The sequence below is a fragment of the Macaca fascicularis genome, chromosome 4 (genome assembly GCF_037993035.2).
Source record: "Macaca fascicularis isolate 582-1 chromosome 4, T2T-MFA8v1.1".
Classification (NCBI taxonomy): Eukaryota; Metazoa; Chordata; class Mammalia; order Primates; family Cercopithecidae; genus Macaca; species Macaca fascicularis.
The window spans coordinates 1,561,791-1,585,635 of NC_088378.1; the positions used below are offsets into that span (position 1 = coordinate 1,561,791).

The 23,845-nt window shown below is 38.6% G+C and overlaps 1 protein-coding gene across 14 annotated transcripts in view; it reads left to right on the plus strand.

The window, feature by feature from the left end:
- Positions 1-23,845, plus strand: part of WDR27 (WD repeat domain 27) — a 275,520-nt gene that overhangs the window by 227,772 nt on the left and 23,903 nt on the right. For 4 of the 14 annotated variants that reach the window (XM_074036707.1, XM_045391762.3, XM_074036711.1 and 1 more), the window contains one exon: positions 21,452-21,875. The exons of 9 other annotated variants lie outside the window; for them this stretch is intronic. Coding sequence is in view for 3 of the 5 variants with exons in the window: in XM_045391762.3 (XP_045247697.2) it covers positions 21,452-21,502 (51 nt within the window). In the remaining 2 variants the exon portion in view is untranslated. Of the gene's footprint in view, positions 1-10,827; positions 11,160-21,451; positions 21,876-23,845 lie in introns of those variants that run through there. One more of the 14 variants, XM_065543139.2, reaches the window with a different exon arrangement.

Below are 23,845 nucleotides of genomic sequence, written 5' to 3' on the forward strand. Positions count from 1 at the left end.
ATTTGTCAATTTTTGCTTTTGTTGCAGTTGCTTTAAGGGACTGAGCCAAAAATTATTTGCCAAGGACAAAGTTAAGAAGAGTATTTCCTAGGTTGTCTTTCAGGATTTTAATAGTTTGCAGTCTTACATTTAAATATGTAGTCCATTTTGAATTAATTTACATATATGGTGAAAGGAGTCCAGCTTCAGTCTTCTGCAAATGGCTAGCCAGTTATTCCAACACCATTTATTGAATAGGGAGTCTTTTCCTCATTGCTTGTTTTGTCAGCCTTGCCAAAGATCAGATGGTTTTAGATGTGTGGCTTTCTTTCTGAATTTTCCATTGTGTTGTATTGGTCTATGTGTCTGGTTTTTTTGCTGTTGTTATTGTTGTTGTTTTTTTACCAGTACCATGTTGTTTTAGTTACTGTAGCTCCATCTGGTTTTTAATCATTGTTTTTTAAGATTGCTTTATTGGGGGCACATAAGGTGTGTGATATGGTAAAGAAAAGCCATCTTTTTTTTTTCTTTGGGCATTTAAATATCTAGAGTTTTAAGAATTAGTTTATGATATAGGCTTATAATTCTTCATAATAAAGTATTACTGTACATATATGCCCCACTTCACCTGAGATACAAGCAACATTATTTTGTTAGTGCCATCTTTTACATGGCTTAAAATGCAAAATCATATTTTATTACTCAACAAGAATTTTTGACATAATTTCTTTTGAATAACCTTTTGCCAGCTTCCATTATCTGCATTACTTTGTCCAACATGTGGTAGTATTTTTTTAAATGAAGGCTTATTGATATATAATTTATATGCAGCAAGATTCATTCTTGTGTTGCATAAGTAAATGAGAATTTATAGCTGAGTCATCATGTGACCTCCACCACAGTCAGGATGAAGAACACCCCCACCCAGAAAGATCTCATGGCCCCGCTTGTAGTCACCTCCAACCCCCAGTCACTGGCTAACCCTGGCTTCACTTCTGTGCCTCCAATCTTGTTATTTCAGGCAGTCATGTAAGTTGGAAAGTGCGGTGTGCACTTAGTGTGTGTGTTCCTTCATGAGCATAGTACGTTTGAGATTTGTTTATGTATCAGTAGTTTATTTTATTGCCAAGTCATGTTCCATTGCATAGATATGTCACACTTTGTGTATTCATTTGCCGGTGTGTGGATGTTTTGACTGGCTCTAATTTTTATCTATTATGATTGCAGCTGCTAGAAACATTCATGAACAGTTCTTTGAATGAATGCATATTTTTATTGAATAAATACATACAGGATTTCTAGGTCGTGTATTATTTGTATGTTTTACTTTATAAGAAACTGCCAAACAGGCCAGGCACAGTGGCTCACGTCTGTAATCTCATAGGGAGGCCAAGGTGGGTGGATCACTTGAGGCTTGGGGTTCAAGACCAGCCTAGCTAACATGGAGAAACCGTGTCTGTACTAAAAATACAGAAATTAGCTGGTCATGGTAGTGCATGCCTGTTGTCCCATCTGCTTGGGAGGCTGGGGCACAAGAATTGCTTGATCCCAGGAAGCGGAGGTTTCAGTGAGCTGAGATCACACCACTGCACTCCAGCCTGGTCAACAGAGCCAGACTCTGTCTCAAATTAAAAACAAATTTAAAAAAATTAAGAAACTGCCAAACTGTCTTCCAAGCACCTGTGCAGTTATACCTTCCCACCAGAGGGATATATAAGAATTACATTTGTTTTCACAGTGGGAATGGGGTAGGTTTTATTTGAACACCAGCTAATAAAATGCAAAAAGGCAATTATGGGCCCACTTCAGTTATGAACAAAATTGTATAAATCCTAATAAAACAAGAGCCAACTGAATTCAGCTGTGCTCTTAAAATGCATCTTGACTAAGTGGGGTTTACTCCAAACTCAAGGTCAGCTAAGCATCAGAAAATCTAATGACTTGATTCACTACTTTGATATAGTAAGGAGAAGATACTTTCTTATCTCAGTAGATGCTGAAGAAGCATTTGCTTTTGTTCCTGTTTAGGATTTAAAATGAAATCTAGCAAAGTAGGAATAAAAAGGAGATTCTTCATCTGAATCTGTTTAGTTGCTATGACAAAGCTTACAGTAAATCTTGTATTTAATGAAATTTTATTTTCATTAAATGTATTTCATTAAATGTATTTTCTTATTAAAGAGCATGACAAAGATACAGGTTTTTTTAAAAGACACAAATATCATTTTTACAACTCCTTTTGACATAATACTGGAGATCCTATCCAATATAACAAAGAAAGACAAACAAGAGTGATGACTGATAGAGACAAAACTTTCATTGTTTGTGAGATGATTTGATTAATTTAGCTTGAAAGACCAACAGAATTATTATGCTATTATAACTAACCTAATTCAACAAGGTCACTGCATGCGATATCTAGTTACAACAATAATTACACTAACAATAACTAAGTAAACTTAAAAATAAGATTTCCTTTATAATGGCAACTCATACTTGAAAGTATCTAGGAACTTAACTAAAAAAAATAGCCATGGGGAAAAATTTAAATCTCTAATAAACTGCTTTTGGGGTGATCAAACCCAACACCAGGTCATGGGGGTGACAAAGTCTGGCGGAGCCAAAGGAATGAGAAAAGACAGTTTAAAAGAGAAAGTGGGTCCAGGGGGCCAATGCGAATATGGAGGCTATGAAGGCCCTGAGCTCTGGAAGCCCAGACTATTTATTGGTGATCAAACAAAGAAGTGGTGAGAATGTGGAGTTGAAAGGGAGCATTGCATTAAGCACATGATTTACAGCTATGATGGTTTAGCATATGCTCTGCTACTTGAGATAATGGAGAGCAGGTTCTTTTAACTCAAGACACAATCGACCCTGGGAGAGCAAGGAGCAAGGAGCCAGCAAGTCTAGACACATTCCAGAGCCAGGAGCCCTGGATTCTATCAAAGCCACGAAGGGTTTTATGCCCTGGGCTTAGATTATGGTGCATCAGGATAGCCTCCCACCCTTTAGCACAGAGCTTGGTGTTCCAAAGGCCATGAGGGGTTTTAGACCCTGAACCCCGGACATGTTCCAAGACTCTTTTACATTATGTCAGACATGCAAGCCCTGCCTCAGCTTCTCTCCCAACACTCAGCTTTTCTCCCAACAACTGCATAGAAGATCTGAGTAGCATTCCATATAATTCCATAGCTTAAGTTACAGCTTAATGTTATAAAAATGTCAATTCTCCATTAATGCATAATTCACTGCAGTTTCCATCAAAATGCCAGTAGAACTCAGTAAACTTATTCCAAAAAATATGTAGGAGAAGAAAGGTCCATAAAAGGTAAAGTCAACTTTATATTTTCCCTATTAGAGAATAAAAAATGCTTTTGAAGACACAGAAATAAAAACATGGAGCAGTGGCTCAAGAACTGCAATTAAGCCAGAGAATTCAGAGGGAGACCCATGTATATTTTCAGGCTTGATACATTTTAAATATGGAAGCACAAAATAATGGGGAAAAGATGGGTTATTCGGTACAATGTTTAGAGAAAAACTGGCTCTCTCCATTGTGAAAGATAAAACTATTTCTATTTAAATATGTGATTTAAATATCTCAATTGAAAGGTAAAACTATAAGTAAGTAGAAGAGGCCAGCTGCAATGGCTCACACCTATAATCCTAGAACGTTGGGAGGCCGAGGCGGGTGGATCACCTGAGGTCAGGAGTTTGAGATCAGCCTGGCTAACATGGCAAAAACCTGTCTCTACTAAAAATACAAAAATTAGCCAGATATAGTGGGAGGTGCCTATAATCCCAGCTACTTGGGAGGCTGAGGAAGGAGAATTGCCTGAATCCAGGGAGGGTGGAGGTTGCAGTGAGCTGAGACTGTGCCACTGCACTCCAGCCTGGGTGAAAGAGCAAAACTGCATTTCAAAATGAATTAATCAATCAATAAGTAGAGAAAATGTAGGATAATATTTTTGTAAACACTGTGCTTGTGAAAAATTTTTGAAATAAAACTTGAAAAGTATAAAACATGAGACAAAAAAATGTAATGTAGTTACAGAATTATTTTCAATGAAGGACACCATGACAAAGTTGATGGCCAACAACTGACAGTAATGTTTAAAGTGGAGAAAAGAGTAATATATTAAAAAGTGTGTCTTGATTCTTGCTAGACCTCAGAGTCACTCAGGGCCCTCCTCTACACTTGTTGTACCTCACTGAACACTATCTGAAACTGAATTTCTGTGAATGGGGTGGGCACTTTATTTATCAAGAGCAGACTGCCATGTCATATAGATTCAGAATGAAGCCCATTGATTTAGAAAGATTATTGCATGTCCTATATGAGAGATTTGCTAGTAATTTACATCTAGGTTTATTTTTATCTTTCCTGGAACTCACTTTGTTTCCTTAATAATGATTTTTTTCTTAATTATTTCTTAATTTATTTCTTAATAATTCTGCTCATTATTATTCCCCTTTATCTTTTCTCACTGTTTTTTTAAATTGTAGAATTCCTGCTAAATGAATATTGGGATTAGTCTGTTATCTGAACTCTCTTGCACATTTTCCATCCTCTCAACTCTGAGTTACATTCTCAATGATTTCTTTATATCAGTTTTCCAATTCACTAATTCTCTCTTCAGCTATTTCTTAGCAGGTCTTCACCCATGAATTAAATGTTTACCATCAATGACTTCACTTGCATTTCTATTATAACTAATGTCTTTTTCTTTTACTGTGTTTCTAATAATAAAACAAAATTTATTTAAAGACTACATATTACAGTTATATTGTCTGAAGTTCTTAGTACCTTGTTTCTGCTGTTTATTGTCAACTAACTCTAATTCATGGAGAGATGATCTTTAGCAGAGTTTATCCTTAAGGATTGCCTGTGACTTTACCTGAGAATGTGGACCTCCAGGAAGCTCTAGGTTTGCTTCTGTAGGTGCTCCAGGAATATTACTAGGCAACACCATATTTCTTTGTTTTTGTTAGTTTCTTGAGTTGGTTATATTTGAATCACATAGACAGCATAAATTAAAACTGAAAACTTGCATAAGGGAAGCCCTGTGATTACAGATTTACTCTATGGGGATATCCTAATTTCTTTTAGAAAAGATTTGTTCCTTTCCTTCATAGCTTGCCTTTCAGCTTATTGCTTTTCTGGGAAACTTCCATTCGCCACACACAGTTACCATGGGGGCAGCTATGACTGACACCTGGCCCCAGTTGGGCTAAATTTTGAAGCTGAAACAGACAAGCAGAGGCCAAAGTTGAAACCTGATAGCTGAGGAGATCCCGGCTTTTTGTTGCTGTTTGTTTTGCTTGCTCATTTTGTTTTCTCTTGCCATGTGGATTACAGAACTGGAGACACATGGTTTCCAAAGAGAAAGAAGTGTAAGGAGAACACCTATCAGTGAATAGACCCAGGTGATGAAACTGAAATGAAGTATTGGTGATTCTTACATCTACGGCTCTGGTTTTCCCCAAACCCCCAAATCTGTTTTTTTCTTTAGCTCCTTTAGACATTCCAATAACCATACAATAAAATATCTTTCTGCTAAACTAGTGCAAGGTGGGTTTCTGTCTCTTGCCACTGAGTTACTCATTCCCTCTAAATTATTACAGCACCTTTTCTTTCTCACTGAAGAGACATTTGGAGAGTTTTCCTTTTTTCTCATTCTTGGTTGTCACCTTGCCCAAGAGACTCTCCTAATGTCTCTATGTCTCTTAAAAAGTCTCTTTAAAAATAACTCATTGCCCATTTTCTGCAGCCCCATTTTCCATAAAATAAAGCTCACAACTAGTCAATTGAGTCCTGCAGGCAACCAACCCTGAGCCTCCTTACCTTTTGTCAGTCTTCAGTCTCCAAGTGCACTTGCCTCTGGGGATGAGCTGATGTGGACAGAGAGCTGGGTCAAGTGGCACGTCTTCTGTTTACGTGGACAGAGACTGGACATTAAGAGATCTGGTTCCTAGCCAAATTCGACATGTATTCACGTGAATAAGTCCTAATATGTTTATCTGCTGGACTTTGTTGCTTTTTCTTCATTGCCATTTTCTTTTTCTTAATGGTTCAAGCATTTGGAAATAGAAGTGCCACAGCTATCTGAAAAGTATTTTTATGTTGTTTCAAGAGCTGTCCTAGGCAAGTTATTAATGTTCCAATATGTCATTAGTATGAAATTTGTAGCAGTGTTTTGCAGACTGAGTTATTTAAAACAGATAAGCCTCACTTAAAAAGAAGTCTAGAATGTGTGTGGCTTAACATTGTTGTCTCTGATATAATCCAGTTAAGGAGAAATTTTAAATTTGACATGTCTATGAGGGTAAATTTATTTTGGGACTTTTAAATAAATGCAGTTTCACTCCAACATGAAATCAGATATGTTTTTTAGCCTTGAAATAATTAATTTCTCCCTCCAGAATAATGTGCTCATTCAGGCCAAACTCTGCTCTATAAATACTAGTTTATTACTCATAGGAATAGGAGTAAGTTGTATACTCAGTCTGAAAATTTCACATTTTTTTCTTTCTTATCTATATCTATCATTTAAATCATAACATTTACGTAGTGCTTTCTGTGTGTCTGGTATTGTGATAAATGCTTTATATAAACTAATTCAATCCTTACAACTTTTAGATGGGTAATATTATTACCCCAATAATTGTCCTAAACTGAGGTAAAGAGAATTTAAGTAACTTCCCTCAAATCATGTAGCAAATGTATGGGAGAACCAAAGTTTGACTCTAGGACCTGTGTTGGTAATCACTGCAAAAAAACTAGAGAAAATATTTTAAAATTTTAACCAAGTAATAAAAGGTCTAGATGCTACTCTGTGCTTGTTCTAATGGCTCTGCAAGTCTTCTCTAACATAGGAGATTTTATGTGTATATGTGTCTAGCAGACTCAGGCCTTTGGCGGTGTGAAATAAGCCCAAAAAAGTCCTGTTATTGTTATTTCTGTTTTTTTTAATGTTTGATTCACTTAATCAATTATGAAAGCAAAGCTCTATCAATGTCAATCTAAAAATTATCAGTCTAGGAAGCTACTGATAGATTGATCATCTAAAAATCTTCAGCCTAGGAAGCTACTGATAGATTGGTAATCTAAAAATGATCAGCCTGGGAAGCAACTGATAGATTGATCATCCAAAAATGATCAACTTAGGAAGCTACTGATGGATTAATAATACATGATCTGCTATGGGCTGAATGATGGTGTCCCCTCAAATTTCATGTGTTAGAACCTAATACCCAATGTGATAGTATTAAAAGATGATTAAGTCGTGAGGTCTCCACCCTCATGAGTGGGAATAACACCTTCTAAGTGAGGTTGGAGGGCATGCTCCTGCCCCTCCTGCCATGTGAGGAAGCAGCAAGATGCACCATCTTGGAAGCAAAGAGCAGCCCTCACCAGACACCAAATCTGCTGGTGCCATGATCTTGGACTTCCCAACCTCCAGAACTGAGCAATACATTTCTGTTTTTATAGATTACTCAGTCTAAGGTATTTTTTATAGCAGCCCAGATGGACTAAGACATCACCTAAGATATTATTGGGACACCTTAAAACTAGCAATGTCTTACAAAAGAAAAAATGTGACAGTTTTGGAGAGGCCAAGGTAGTCAGGGAATACTTACTCTAGTAAGTTAAGAGGCTAGAACATTTGTCATACAACTGTGGTTCTTTTCTATGGACACCTGTTTTCAGATGACATAGTATTCAAGCCATGGACATTTTAAAACTTGCCTCATTAGCCTTTAGAATGGAAATAATTTTATTCCCTTTTCCTTTTTCTTAATGGTTTTAAAATCAAACTCATGAAAATGACTCCTACCTCATTTTAATTTTAAAAAATAAAATCTACTACTCTTTGAGGACCAAAAAAAAAAAAAAAAACCCCTGGCATCTCTGAAATGAAGTATTCCCAATTCTTGTGTAATTAAGAAGTTTGGAACCAACCTGAGGCCTTGTGGGAGATGACTATTGGCTGTGAACAAGCGTGCAGACTCATGGGTCAGGATAAAGACTGAGATTTGCAGCTATGGCTCTAGCTCTGTATTCTTAGACCTGATGCTGATTTATTACTTTGGTGCAAAAGTAATTGCAGGTTTTGCCACTGCAGTGACAAAAACCACAGTTACTTTTGTACCAACTTAATATGACTAGAACTGCACCAAGAAGACTCTGTAGTCAGCCTCAGACTCAACTAGCTAGCTTCTAAATTTAGATGTTGCTGAGAAACATAGTAAATGGAAAAGCCACTATCAACCACCTGCAAGAGCGAAAGCCCCATGTGGCTGCACTTAGTCGGTCTGAGGTGCTGGCAGAGGTATAAAGAGAACTCATTTCCCCTGTCTGAGTTCAGAGGCTGATTAGGGTTAAATACAGGAGTCAGACAGAATGAGAGCAGAATGCCACCTTTATTATTTAAAAAGCCCATAAAGCCACATCTTGTGCTATGGATCACATTGCATGCTCCTTTCCCCCAAAATATTTATGTTGATGTTCTAGCCCCTGACATCACTATATTTGGAGATAGGGCTTTTGGGAGGTGATTAAGGTTAAAAGAGTTCATAGAGGTGAGGTCCTAATCTGACAGAATTGTTGGCTTTGTAAGAAGAAGAAGAAAGATCTCTCTTCTGTCTGTCTCTCTCTCTCCCCACTCACGTGTAAACTGATAGAAGGTCACGTGAGGACACAGTGAGAAGGCAACCATGCAAGCCCTCACCAGAATGTGGCCATCCTGGCAGCTAGGTCTCAGACTTCTAGCTCCAGAACTGAAAATGATAATTTATATTTTTCAAGTCTGCTAGTATATGGTATTTTGTTACAGCAGCTTGAACTAAGACAGATTTTAGTAACAGGAAGTAGAGTGCTGCTGCTGTAACAAATACTTACAAATGTGGAAGTGGCATTGAAAGAGTGATGGATAGAGTCTGGGGGAGTTGTGATGTGCATGCTGGAGATGCAAACAATAATAGTGACTCTGTTGAGGGTTCTGAAAGGAAACAGGAGAGCTGGAGAGAAAGCTTCTATCATCTGAGAGGGAACGTAAATAATTATGAACAGAATGTGGGTAAAAACAGGAATGTTAGAGGCCATCTGGTGGGGTCTCAAATGGAAGTGAAAATAATGTTACTGAAAATTGGAGGAAAGATGGTCTGTGTTATAAAGGAACAAAGAAATTGGCTGAATTGTATTCTAGTATTTTGTGCAAAGTAGGACTTGTGAGCAGTGGAATTGGATATTTAGCTGAGGAGATTTCTGAGCAAACAATTGAAGGAATGACATGGTTCCTCCTGATTGCTTATAGTAAAATGAAGATTTAGAAAATTATTAGTCTATCAATATGGCAAAAAAAAAAAAAGGAAAGCTTGTTCTAAAAAGACCACTAAGGGTGTGGCTAAAAAAAATTTGTTAAAGAGGTTATGGGTGCAACTCATGGACTTAATCAACTATCTTGGCAGATACTGGGAATAGAGATGGGATTATACCAGTGGAGACATTGCCAGTGTAAACTAATGGGAACAGAGAAAGAGGAGGAACAGAATGAAGGAAACCTGTCAGGTGCCTTGGAGTCTATAAAATAGGACTATAGGGCTCTTTGGCTGTAAATGTGCACTATTTCTCAAGAAAAGGGAATGATCCTGAAGATGATTCAGCAGTGAGCAGGGCTGCCACTCCCACCACAGGCCCATCAGGGAGCGCAAGTTCCCATTTGGTTTCACAGGGTACAGCTTGTCTGGCTTTGGTGGGTCAGAAATGCCCCTGCTCAGTGCCTTGGGAGGGACCACTCTCCAAGTCATGGAGATGCTGCTGCCACCCCAGTGGGCCTGAAGGCAGGGCATGAAGCTGAGAGGGTTGTTCTCCAACCTTAAAATTAAATGGAGTTTGCCTTGCTAGGTTTTGGGCTTGCTTGGGACCTGTCACCCCTTCCTTCTTTCCCATTTCTCCCTTTTGGGATGGGAATGTCTATGCTATGCTTGTCCTACCATTGTAATTTGGAAAAATATAACTTTCGTTTTCAAAGGTTAACAGATAGAGCTTTAGATGAGACTTTGGACTTTTAGACTTTAGAGTTGATGCTGGAAGGAGTTAAGACTTTTGTGTCTGTTTGGATGGAATGAATATATTTTACATGTAAGAAGAATATGAGTGTACAGGGGCCAAGGGCAGAATATTATGAAGCACTTGTATTTCCCCAAAATTTATATGTGGAAGGCCCAACCCCCAATACGACTGGGTTTGGATATAGGCCTTTTAGGAGGAAATTAGGTTACATGAGGTCGTAAGGGTGGAGTCCTAATTCTCTAAGATTGGAGACATTATAAAAGAAGAAGAAAGAGAGAGCTTTCTGTCTACATGTGCCAAGGGAAGTCCATATGAGCACAAAGTCAGAAGGTAGCCTTCCACAAGCCAGCAAGAGAGCCCTCACCAGAACTCAACCAAGTTGACAAGTTGATCTTGGATTTCCAAGCCTACAGAACTGTGAGAATTACAAATCTGTGTTTAGGCCCCTCATCTATGTTATTTTGTTATAGCAGCCTGAGCAGACTGAGATATCTGGCAAAAGAGCTTGTTAACATTCTCCTGAATTTACCCTCAAAATGCAGATCCTGCCCCACCAAAGTTAATATTTAGTTGACAGCTGATATGGTTTTGCTGTGTCCCTGCCCAAATCTCATCTTGAACTGTAGTTCCCATAATCCCTATGTGTCATGGGAGGGACCTGGTGGCAGGTAATTGGATCATGGTGGTGGTTACCTCCATGCTGTTCTCATGCTAGCAAGTAGGTTTTCACAAAATCTGATGGTTTTATAAGGGAATTTCCCCCTTTTTCTCAGCAATTCTCCTCCTGCTATCATGTGAAGAAGGACATGTTTGCTTTCCCTTCTGCCATGATCATAAGTTTCCTGAGGTGTCCCCAGCACTGCAGAACTGTGAGTCAGGTAAACCCCTTTGGGTATCTTTACAGCAACTTTGAAACTGGGTAACAGGCAGAGGTTGGAAGAGTTTGGAGGGCTCAGAAGGAGACAGGAAGATGTGGGAAAGTTTGGAACTTCCTAGAAACTTGTTGAATGGCTTTGACCAAAACGCTGATAGTGAAATGGATAATGAAGTTCAGGGTGACGTGGTCTCAGATGGAGATGAGAAACTTTTTGTGAACTGGAATAAAGGTCCCTCTTGTTATGCTTTAGCAAAGAGACTGGCAGCATTTTGCCTATGCCCTAGAGATCTATGGAATTTTGAACTTGAGAGAGATGATTTAGGGTATCTGGCGGAAGAAGTTTCTAAGCAGCAAAGTGTTCAAGATTTGACTTGGGTGCTCTTAAAAGCATTAAGTTTTATGTATTCATGAAGATATGGTTTGGAATTGGAACTTATGTTTAAAAGGGAAGCAGAGCATAAGAGTTCAGAAAATTCACAGCCTGACAATGTGATAGAAAACATAAACTGAGGAGAAATTCAAACTGGCTGCAGAAATTTACATAAGTAATGAGGAGCTAAATGTTAATCATCAAGACAATGGGGAAAGTGTCTTCAGGGCATGTCAGAGGTCTTCATGGCAGTGCCTCCCATCACAGGCCCAGAGGCCTAGGAGGAAAAAGCGGTTTTATGGGTTGGTCCCAGGGCTTTGCTGCTTTGTGCAGTCTCAGGATTTGGTGCCCTGCATCCCAGCTGTGGCTAAAAGGGGCCAAGATATAGCTCAGGCCATTGCTTAAGTGGGTGCAAACCCCAAGCCTTGGCAGTTTACACATAGTGTTGGGTCTGCAGATGCACAGAAGTCAAGAACTGAGATTTGGGAACCTCCACCTTGATTTCAGAGGTGGTATGGAAACAGCTGAATGTCCAGGCAGAAGTTTGCTGCAGGATTGGAGCCCTCATGGAGAAACCCTGCTATGGAAGTACAGAAGGGAAATGTAGGTTTGGAGCCCCCACACAGAGTCCCCACTGGAGCACTGCCTAGTGGAGCTGTGAGAAGAGGGCCACCCTCTTCCAGACCCCAGAATGGTAGATCCACCAACAACTTGCACTGCAGACACTCAGTGCCAGCCCATGAAAGCAGCTGGGAGGGAGGCTGTACCTTGCAAAGCCACAGGGGTGGAGCTATGCAAGTTCATGGGAGCGCACCTCTTAATCAGCATGACTGAGATGTGAGACATGGAGTCAAATGAGATGATTCTGGAGCTTTAAGATTTGGCTGCCCCACTGGATTTTGGACTTATCTGGGGCCTGTAGCCCCTTTGTTTTGGCCAATTTCTCCCATTTGGAATGGGTATTTACCCAATGTCTTTACTCCCATTGTGTCTGGGAAGTAACTAACTTGCTTTTGATTTTACAGTCTCATAGGTCAAAGGGACTTGCTTTGTCTCAGATGAGACTTTGGACTTGGATTTTTGGGTTAATGCTGGAATGAGTTAAGATTTTGGGGGACTGTTGGAAAAGAATGATTGTGTTTCGAAATGTGAAGACATGAGATTTCAGAGGCGCTGGGCCGAATAATTTGGTTTGGTTATGTCTCCACTTAAATCTCATCTTGAATTGTAATCCTCATAATCCCCATGTGTCTAGGGGAAGACCTGGTGGGAGGTGATTGGATCATGGGGGTGGTTGCCCCCATGCTGTTTGATATGGTTTGGCTGTGTCCCCACCCAAATCTCATCTCTAATATTAGTTCCCATAATCCCCACAGGTTGTGGGAGAGACCCAGTGGGAGGTAATTGAATCATGGGGGCAGTTACCCTTATTGTGTTCTCATGATAATGAGTGAATTCTCATGAGATCTGATGGTTTTATGATGGGTTTTTCCCCCTTTGCTCAGTACTTCTCCTTTTCACTGACATGTGAAGAAGGACATGTTTGCTTACCCTTCCACCATGATTGTAAGTTTCCTGTGGTCTCCCCAGCCCTGTGGAAATCTGAGTCAATTAAACTTCTTTCCTTTATAAATTACCCAGTCTTGAGCAGTTCTTTACAGCAGCATGAAAACAGACTAATACCACAACATATAAAAGAGCTGACCTTATTAAGCTGACTCCCTCCAAAAAAAGTGGGAGGATGGGCATGCCTCATTTTTTATCCTAGTCAATATATTGGGTGAGCCATCTCTGCTTTCCTGGACAGCACTGGGGCAAGAGACCCATGTTCTGGGCCCCTCTCCACCTGAAACCCCATTACACATAATAGTAAGAAGCTAAAGAAATGTATTTTTCCCAATTTTTTATTGTGGTAAAATACACATGAAATTCATCATCTTAACTATTCTTATGTCTGTAGTGAGTGTTAAATATATTCATCACATTCTGCAGCCACCACCACTATCCCTCTCCACAATTCTGTCTTGTAAGCCTGAAACTTCATGCCCATTAAGTAATAATTCCCCATCCCCCTCCTCAGTCCCTGGCAACAACCATTCTACTTTCTGTCTCCCTGATTTTGACTACTTAGGTACCTCACATTCATCTTTTTGTGACTGCTTTATTTCACTTTGCATATTGTCCTCAAGGTTCATCTATATTGTAGCCTGTGCCAGACTTTCCTTCATTTTTACGACTGAATAATATGCCATTGTATGGTCCGCACTTTGCTGATCTATTTATCCATTGATGGATGCTTGGATTGCCTCCACGTTTTAGCTGTTGTTAAGAATGCTGCTATAAACATAGGTGTAAAAATATCTCTTAGAGGCCCTACTTTCAGTTCTTCTGAATATATCTCCAGAGATTAAATTGCTGGATAATATAATTTTGTTTTTAATTTTTTGAAAAAAATTCATACTGTTTTTCATAGCAGCTGCACCATTTTATATTCCCACTGACAATGAACAAAGGTTTAACTTTCTCCACATCTTCACCAACACTTGTTAGTTTGTTTTTTTAATAGTCATATCCTAATGAGTGTGAGATGGTATCGCCTTGTAGTTTTGATTTGCATTTTCCAAATGATTAGTAATGTTGAGCATATTTACTTTCTTTCTTTTTTTTTGAGATAGAGTTTTTCTCTTGTTTTCCAGGCTGGAGCGCAATGGTGCAATCTCAGCTCAACCTCCACCTCCCAGGTTCAAGTGATTCTCCTGCCTCAGCCTCTCAAGTAGCTGGGATTACAGGCATGCACCACCACGCCCAGCTAATTTTGTATTTTTAGTAGAGACAGGGTTTCACCATGTTGGTCAGGCTGGTCTTGAACTCCTGACCTCAGGTGATCTGCCTGCGTTGGCCTCCCAAAGTGCTGGGATTACAGGCATGGGCCACCACACCTAGCCGAGCATCTTTTCATGTGCTTCTTGGACATTTGTATATCTTCTTTGGAGAAATGTCTATTCAAGTCTCTTGTCCATTGTTTAAATTAGGCTGTTTGATTTTGTTGTTTAGTTTTAGGGCTCCTCTATCTATCCTGGATGTTAATCCTTTGTCAGACATCTCTTGTTAGAAGTGGAGACTGGGCTCTTACCAGACACCAAATTTACTTCTTGTCAGGTAGATGATTTGCAAATACTTTCTTTAATTCTGTGGATGCTATTTCACTCTTTTGATAGTACATTTTTATGCACAAATTTAAAAAATTTTATACTTGTCTATTTTTTCTCTGATTGCCTGTGCCTGTGGTGTCATATCCAGTAAATCATTGCCAGCCATAATTCTAGAAGCTTTTTGTCTATTTTATTCTAAAGTTTTATTATTTTGGACCTCACATTTACATTTTTGATGCATTTTGAGGTAGTTTTCTCTGTGCTGTAAGGAAAGGATCCAGCTTCATTGTTTTTGCATATGGATGTCTATTTTTCCCAGAACCATTTGTTGTAAAGGTTGTCTTTTCTCCATTGAATGGTCTTGGCGCCCTTCTCAAAAATCATTTGACCCATATATGTGAAAGTTTACCTTTGGACCTTCTATTCTCTCCCATTTGTCTACAGGTCAATCTTTATGCCAGTGACATCTTGTTTTGATTATTGAAGATATGTATTAATAATAAGTTTTGAAATCAGAAAGTGTGAATCCTCCAGTTTTGTTCTTCCTTTTTAAGATAGTTTTTACTATTCAGAGTTTCATGTGAATTTTAAAGTGAGTTGTTCTACTTCTTTAAAAAAATGTCATTGGGATTTTGATAGGGATCATATTGAATCTGTAGATCACACTGTAGGTAATATAGACTTTTTAGTAATATTAAGTATTCCAATTTATGAACATGGGAAATGTTTTAATTAATTTATGTCTTCTTTAGTTTCTTTCAACAATGTTTTGTAGTTTTCATTGTACAATTTAATTTCATCGCCTTGGTTAATTTCTAAGTATTTTATTATTTTGATGCTATTTTTAAATGGAATTGTTTTAATAATTTCCTTTTTAGAGTTTCAGATTGCTCATTGTTAGTTTATAGAAATGCAACTGAATTTTGCATGTTGACTTTATATCTTGCTATTTTGCTGATTTTATTAATTCTAACAGGTTTTTGTGAGTGGAATGTGTAGGGTTTTCTATCAGATCGTATAATCTGTGAACGTAAATCATTTTATTTCCTTTTCAATTTGGGTGCTTTTAATTTATTTTGCATGCCCAAATTCTCTGGCTTGAACTTTGATACCATTGTAAATATAAATGATGAAAGCAAGCATCCTTGCCTTGTTCCTGATCTTAGAGGAAAAGCTTTTAGTCTTTCACCATTGAGTATAATGACTTTCATATGTGATGCTATGGTTTGAATGTCTGTCTCCTCCAAAACTTACATTAAAATATAATTGTGATTTTTAACAGTATTAAGAGAGGACCTTTAAGAAGTGCCTAGCTTATGAGAGCTTCATTCTTATGGGTGAGAAGGGTGACTGATATCAAAGGGCACGTTTGACATCCCCCTCTGCCCTTTTGGCTATTCCACTCTTCTTCCATGTAAGGAATAGTGTTCCTCCTCTTTGGAAGGTTGTAGTTTTCAAGCTGCCATCTTAGAAATGGAAACTGGGCTCTTAGTGGATACCAACTTGCTGGCACCTTGATCTTGGAATTCCTGGCCTCCAGAATGGTGAGACATACGTTGGTTTTTTTGTTTGTTTGTTTGTACATTATCCTGTCTGGTAGTCTTTTATAGCAGCACAAAATGAAGTAATGTATACAGCTTTTATTGTGTTGATGTAGCTTCCTTCTATTCTTAGTTTGTTAGGGGTTTTTTAAATTATGAAAATGTGTTAAATTTGTCAAATGCCTTTTCTGCATAAATTGAGATGATCATGTGGGTTTTGTATCATTAATTTTATTAATGACACTTATTCCATTGATCAATATTTGTTGAACCATCTTTGGATTCCAGAAATAAATTCCAATTTGTCTTGACACATAATCATTTTAATATGCTGCTGAATTCCATTTGCTAGTATTTTGTTGAGGATTTGTACATCAGTGTTCATAAGGAATATGGGTCTCTTTTCTTGTGGAATCTTATTTGGCCTTGGTATTGGGGGAATGAGATAGGCAGTGTTTCTTTTTCCTCAGTGTTTTTGTAAAAGTTTCAGAAAATTTGATATTAATTCTTCCTCAGATATTTGTTAGAATTCACTGGCAAAGTCATCGAGTCTAGGATCTTTCTCTCTCTTTCTTTCTTTCTTTCTTTCCTTTCTTTCTTTCTTTCTTTCTTTCTTTCTTTCTTTCTTTCTTTCTTTCTTTCTTTCTTTCTCTCGTTTTTTCTCTCGTTCTCTCTCTCTCTCTCTGTTTCTTTCTTTCTCTCTTTATTTCATTCTTTCTTTTTTGAGACTCTCTCTTTGTTGCCCAGGCTGGAGTGCAGTGGCACAATCTCAGCTTACTGCAGCCTCCACCTCCCAGGTTCAAGTGATTCTCTTGCCTCAGCCTCTCGAGTAGCTGGGATTACAGGCACCCGCCACCACACCAGCTAATTTTTATATTTTTAGTAGAGATGGGGTTTCGCCATGTTGGCCAGGTTGGTCTCCAACTCCTGACCTCAGGTGATCTGACTGCCTTGGCCTCCCAAAGTGCTGGGCTTACAGGTGTGAGCCACTGTGACCAGCCTAAGATTTTTCCTTATCAGGAGATATTTTTGGTTACTGATTCAATCTCCTTACAAGTTATAGGTGTATTCAAATTTTAGATAATTTTTTGTGATTCAGTCTTGGTAAGTTTTGTGATTCTGGGAATTTGTACATTTTATCTAGGATATCCAATATGTTGGCATACAATTGTTAATAGTACTTTCTTATAATCATTTTATTTCTGAAGAATTAGTAGTAAGGTCCACAACTTTCATTTCTGATTTGAGTAATTAATTACTCACTTATAAATAAGACTCACTTATTTATTTTTCTTAGTCCATATAGTTAGAGGTTTCTCAATTTCATTTTTCTTTTCAATGAATCATGTTTTTTTTGTTTCCTTGTTTTTCTGTTTTTCTTTTCTCCATTTTGTTGATTTTTGCTCTAATCTTTCTTATTTACTTCCTCTGCTAGCTTTGTGATATGCTTGTTGTTCTTTCTCTAGTTTACAAAGTTGTAAAGTTAGGTTGCTGATTTGAGCTCTTTTTTTTTTTTTAAATGTAAGCATTTATAGCTATAAATTTCCCTCTTAGCATTACTCTTGCTGTGTCACAGATTTTTTGCATGGTATGTTATTTTTATTCATCTCTAAGTATTTTCTGATTTTTCTTATTATTTCTTCTTTGATCCCTTGGTTGTTTGAGTGTGTCATTTAATTTCCACAATTTTTGACTTTTCAAGTTTAACTTATATTATCAATTTCTAAATTCATCCTGTATAGTCAGAGAAGATACCGTGTATGATGTTTATCTTTTTAAATCTATTGAGATTTAATTTGTGGCTTAACATATGGTCTATTTTGGGAAAATGTCCCATGTGCACTTGAGAAGAATATGTATGCTGTTCTTGTTTGGTAAAGTGTTTATCAGATCTAGTTGGTTTATCGTGTTGTGTAAATTCTTCTCTCTTCTGTCTGGTTGTCCTATCCATTATTAAAAGAGGAGTATTGAGACCTCCAGCTATTATTGTAAAACTGTTTATTTCTTCCTTAAATTCTACTAGTTTCTGCTTCATATATTTTGATGGTCTGTTATTAGGTCTGTAAATGTTTATAATATTTATATTTCTTTGTATTATACCTTTTATTAATATATAATGTCCTTTTTTGTTTCTTTTAGCCTTTTTGACTTAAAGCTTTTTTTTTTTCTGTTATTACTGTATCTACCCCTGCTTTCTTTTGATCACCATTCCATTCAAAAGGAATGCATATGACAGCATATGCAATTGACACTTGAACAACATGGGTTCAAACTGTGCAGGTCTGCTTGTATGTGGATTTCTTTAACCAATGCAAATAAAAATTTCGGTATTTATAGGATGTAAAACTCACATATATGGAAGGCCAAGTTTTGTATATGCAGACTTTACAGGGCCAACTATGGGGCTTGAGTATGTGCAAATTTTATTTTATATGGGAGTTCCTGGAACTAATACCCCAAGTATACTGAGGGGCAGTGTAGTTGAATTATGTGTTTTTAATACATTCTGTCAATCTGCCTTCTCATTGGAGAATTTAATCCATTTACATTTAAACTAATTACTGACAATGGGGGACTTACTACTGTCATCTTTCTGTTTGTTTTTGATATACCTTATAGTTTTTTGTCCCTTATTTTCTGCATTACGGCCCTCTCTTCTGTTAAGCAAATTTTTTAGGTAAATGCTTCAGTTTCTTTCTCAATTTCTTTTGTGTATATTGTATAGCTGTTTTCTCTGTGGCTACCATGGGAATTACATGTAGCATTCTAAAGTTATAACACTCTAATTTGAATTTATACCAGTGAATTTCAATAACACAAAAAATTCTGTTTCTTTACATCTCTGTCCCCACCCCTGTCAGTTGTTGATATTACAAAATACATTTTTACATATTTTGTTCTCCAAAACATAAAGTGGTGATTATTTTAAATGCATTAATGTCTTAAATTATTTAGAAAATAAAATGTGAGGTTATAAACCAAAGTTATGATAATATTAGCTTTTAGACTAATAGTTTTTTAAAAATGTATTAGTCTTTTAAATCATGTGGAAAACAAAAAGTGGAGTTATACAGTGTTGCTATAATAATACTAGCTTTTATAACTGCCCATGTACTTACCTTTATTAAGATCTTTATTTATTCATACAACTTCAAATTCCTGTCTAGGTTCCTTTTATTTCACCTTGTGGGCCTCCCGTACACATTTCTGGCAGGGCAGGTCTAGTGATAACAAACTTCCTCAGCTTCATTTATCTGGGAATGTCTTAATTTTTCCCTTACTTTTGAAGGGCACCGTTGCTGGTATAGGATTCTTGGTTGAGAATTTTTTGGGGCTTTGTTTGAGTTTTATTTTAGCCCAGGGAATAAGGCCATTGCCTTGTGGTCTGCAAAGTTTATTATGAGAAATCTGCTGATAATCTCAGAGAATCCTTTGTGTGTAATAAGATTTTTCTCTTGCTCCTTCCAGAATTCTCTCTTTGCCTTTGGCCTTTGAAAGTTTGATGATGATGTGTCTCAGCGTGGGACTTTTTCAGTTCTTCTTAGTTGGAATTTATTGAACTTCTTGGATATACATTTATAGCCATTTTATAAAATCAAATTAGGGAGTCTTCAACTATTATTTCTTCTCCTGCAATGCATAAGTTGGTCCCCTTGAGGGTGTCCCACAGGCCCTTTAGGCTCTGTTCACTTTTTTCAGTTCTTTTTTTTCTTTCTGTGCCTCAGACTTGATAGTTTTCTATTTTTTCTTCACCTGCTCAAACTTGCCTTTGAATTCCTCTAGTAAATACTTTATTTCAATTATTTTATATTTTAGCTCCTAAGTTTTTTGTTTCATTTTAGGTTCTCTGTCTCTTTATTGATATTTCCATTTTGTTCATACATAATTTTCCTCACTTTATCCACATCTCTAATTATTTGAGTAATTAAAAACAATTGTTTTACAGTCTTTGTGCTGTAGATATGCCATCAGAGTCCTTTCTGAGACAATTTCTATTACTTTGTTTATCTTTTTCTTTTGAATAGGCCATACTTTCCTATTTCTTTGAATGCCTTGCTATCTTTTATTGAAAACTTGACAATTGAATCTAGTATTGTGGTAATTCTGAAGTAAAGTTCTCCCCCTTTCCCTGGGTTTCATTTTTTTGTCATTGTTCTGTTTATTGTTTCTGTTTATTTTGATTTTTGCAGCTTGACTCTGTGCCAAGGACCAGCCTCAGCTGTAAACTTCACATCTTCTTAGTTCTTTTTTTGAGCCTTTCCTGTGGCATGCACAGTCACTTTCTTTTGTTTTCTTTTCTTTTGTTTCTTTCTTTTTTTTTTTCTTTTTCTTTTTGAGACAGGGTCTCACTCTGTCACCCAGGCTAAAATGCAGTGGCATGATCTTGGCTCACTGCAACCTCCACCTCCTGGGTTCACATGAGTCTCATGCCTTAGCCTCCTAAGCAGCTGGGATTACAGGTGCCTGCCACAAGACACAGCTAATTTTTGTGTTTTTAGTAGAGATGGGGTTTCACCACATTAGTCAGGCTGGTCTCGAACTCCTGACCTCAAGTGATCCACCCACCTTGGCCTCTACAGTTACTTTCTAATTTTTCCCAAGTACATAGTTGTTTCTGAATGTCTCATTTTTTACTGTCTGGCTCCTATAAGGGGAAAAGAGAAAATTGGAGGAAGGATCAAGGGCGCCGACTCCTTCAAAGCCCTGGAAGTTGCTTCTCCTGGAGGAAAGAGGCTTGTAGCCATGTGGGAAGGGTAACAATGGCTGCCCTCCTATTTGCACCCTCTATAAGAAGAAGCATCCATCGCTGATCAGAGCAGAGATCCCTGATATTTGGAGGATGGGTGCTTTCTGCCCATCCTGGGTTCTGCAGGCCCTGTGCAGATCGCTTTTGAAAGGTGTGCCTGGGGGTAGGGGTCAGGGAGGGGGAGCTGCTAATGTGCCAGAATCTGAAGTTGACAAAAATTAACCAAGTTTATAGTTCAAGTCTTCCTCTGGAAGTTGTGAGCCTTCAACAGACTCCATAAATTAAAAGTACTGGAAGTGCGTACATCCAAGTTTGCCAGTACGGTTGCTATCTGGGTGGGGTGGATTCCTGGCACGTCCTCCTCCTCCTCCATCAGGAGTGCTCTCCTGCAGCCTGCGTCTCAGCTCTGCCTGGAAGGAGGCATGTGGGCGCCAACCAGGATGTTCCATGCCCTTTTGTGCACAATAGACGGATCGGCTCTGACAAGGGCACCTAAAATTATTAAAACAGCAGTGAAATGTAGTTTGAATTAATTAAGTGTCAGCATAATATCTGTTGTATATATAGATTCTACTATGTTAATGTATTTTACTTGATGTTCCAGAACATTACAAATAAGGAAAATAACACACTTTTGGCTTATTTTCTTATAGAGTTATCAATTAATAAAAGGCGACTGGAATTACACGGTATTTTATTTTCAATTACAGCTCGCCACAGCTACCTTGGATGGTAAACTCCAGCTCTTTCTAGCTGAGTAATCACTGACCTGTGAGCTGGGCCCAGGAATGCTACTAGGAACAACTTAAAAACAAGAAGTAGTGGTTCATCCATCACCAGGCCAGAAGCAGCAACTGTTTTTCATACTTTGAGACTTGCTTCAGATTTCCCCTTTATGCAAGCTCCTTCCCCCTGTGTGTGCCATGTCATAGTTTTACATCTTTCTGCTCCTTAAAAGGGATCCTCCTCATTGGGAAAATGGAAGTGGCGTCCAGTACTCCTGCATAGAATTTGATAAAGTTGAAACAGAATATCCTTCAATAAAACATAATATAGTATTTGTTTGATAATTAGAGTTAGAAGAAAAAAGAGAGAATTTCTTTTGGGCAGTGAAAATAAAGGAGTAAACAGTCCTAACTGGCTGTGGTCTTCTGATTAGTCAGCCCATGGCTCCACATGGTGAGTGTGGCCTCTGCCCATGGGTTCTGTGTGGTGAACGTGGCCTCTGCCCGTGGCTCTGCGTAGTGAGCATGGCCTCTTCCTGTGGGTTCTGTGTGGTGAACGTGGCCTCTGCTCATGGGTTCTGCGTGGTAAGTGTGGCCTCTTCCCATGGGTTCTGCATGGTGAGCGTGGCCTCTTCCTGTGGGTTCTGCTTGGTGAGTGTGGCCTCTGCCTGTGGATTCCGCATGGTGAGCATGCCCTCTGACTGTGGATTCTGCTTGGTGAGTGTGGCCTCTGCCTGTGGATTCCGCATGGTGAGCATGGCCTCTGACTGTGGATTCTGCTTGGTGAGTGTGGCCTCTGCCTGTGGATTCCGCATGGTGAGCATGGCCTCTGACTGTGGATTCTGCTTGGTGAGTGTGGCCTCTGTCTGTGGGTTCTGCATGATGAGCGTGGCCTCTGACCGTGAGTTCTGTGTGGTAAGCGTGGCCTCTGCCTGTGGATTCTGCATGGTGAGCATGGGCTCTGTCTGTGGGTTCTGTGTGGTGAGTGTGGGCTCTGTCCATGGGTTCTGTGTGGTGAGTGTGGGCTCTGCCCGTGGGTTCTGTGTGGTGAGTGTGGCCTCCGCCCATGGGTTCTGCGTGGTGAGCATGGTCTCTGTCCCAGGACCTTTGTCTCTGTGCACAACATGGCTTCTGGGCCCTCCTCCCACAGTTGATGATTGAACAACCGAGGCAGGGCTCCACAGGCTGCCTGGACACATTCATCAGCGATAAATAGCTGTCCTGGGAATTAAATCTGCATATATTGGACTCCTAAGATCCCAGGACCCCATGGTTATAGGATCCTAGAAGAGTGAGGATGCTTCCAAGTCAATTCAAGATTCCAGAAAACCTCAGCAGCCTGCGATGCCCCATGTGAGGACCCCTGGGACCAGCCAGGAATGCCCTGATCTAGAGTGGTCTCTTTTATCTGTGAAGCCAGGGAGCTGGGGGCTTTCATCCCCCACAGAGCTTCACCGGCCACCACTTGTCTCTATTTTCACAAGAGATGCAGTGTGCTGTGTTGACTTCCTGGGATCCTTATTGGAACTTTCACACATTGACCATAAATGTGCATGCATTTTTCTTTTCTTGTAACATTTTTGAGAAGCAAAATTTTAAAATAACTCATTTTTATTTTTCCAATACTTAGAGTTACCCAAACATTTAAAAATATATTGTTTCCCCTTTGTTAAAATGAAATTTATTTAAAACTAGTTAAAAATAGATAAATAAAGCAGATGTAGGGCAAGAAAGCCAGTCTTATTTAATATTCTTAATTTCAGTAAATCATTTAAAATTTTGACATATATTGTTTCTGACACATATTGCTATGGTTTTTATATAAATTTTTCCAAAGTAAATCATACTCCAGTTATGTCAAATGTGACTCTAAGAAAAAGAAATTTAAATTATTTAATGTAAATAATAATTGCTGAATAAATGTCAAAGAAGAAAACTCTAATATGTAAAATACTAAATCTATTAGAGACCTCTATCAGGGGAAGACTCAGGACAAAACAAACTTGGCAAAGCCACTGCTAGGAAGAGAGTTGTGTCAGGTTGCAGTACAAGAATAGCAGTATAAGTCCTCTGCCCATGAAGACTTTCTAGGAAGACAGCAGCCAGGAAAGCAGAGAACAAAGCCAGTGGGGCATGGACGGCAGGATTCTGTTGTAACCTCTGGCCTGGGGTCAAGGACTTGGCCGCTGTGGACTCAAGAGGCTTCCCCTGCCTGGTTCCAATGAGCAGTACTCTCCATACCACTCAGAGGAGGAGTAGGTGGTGCTGTGAGTGGATGCCTCAGAGATCTGCCTTTCTAATGGTGAGATGTATCATGTTTATTTTTTATCTGTACTTTTCTATCCATAATGAAATGTTCTGAAGTAGTGAACAACGTGT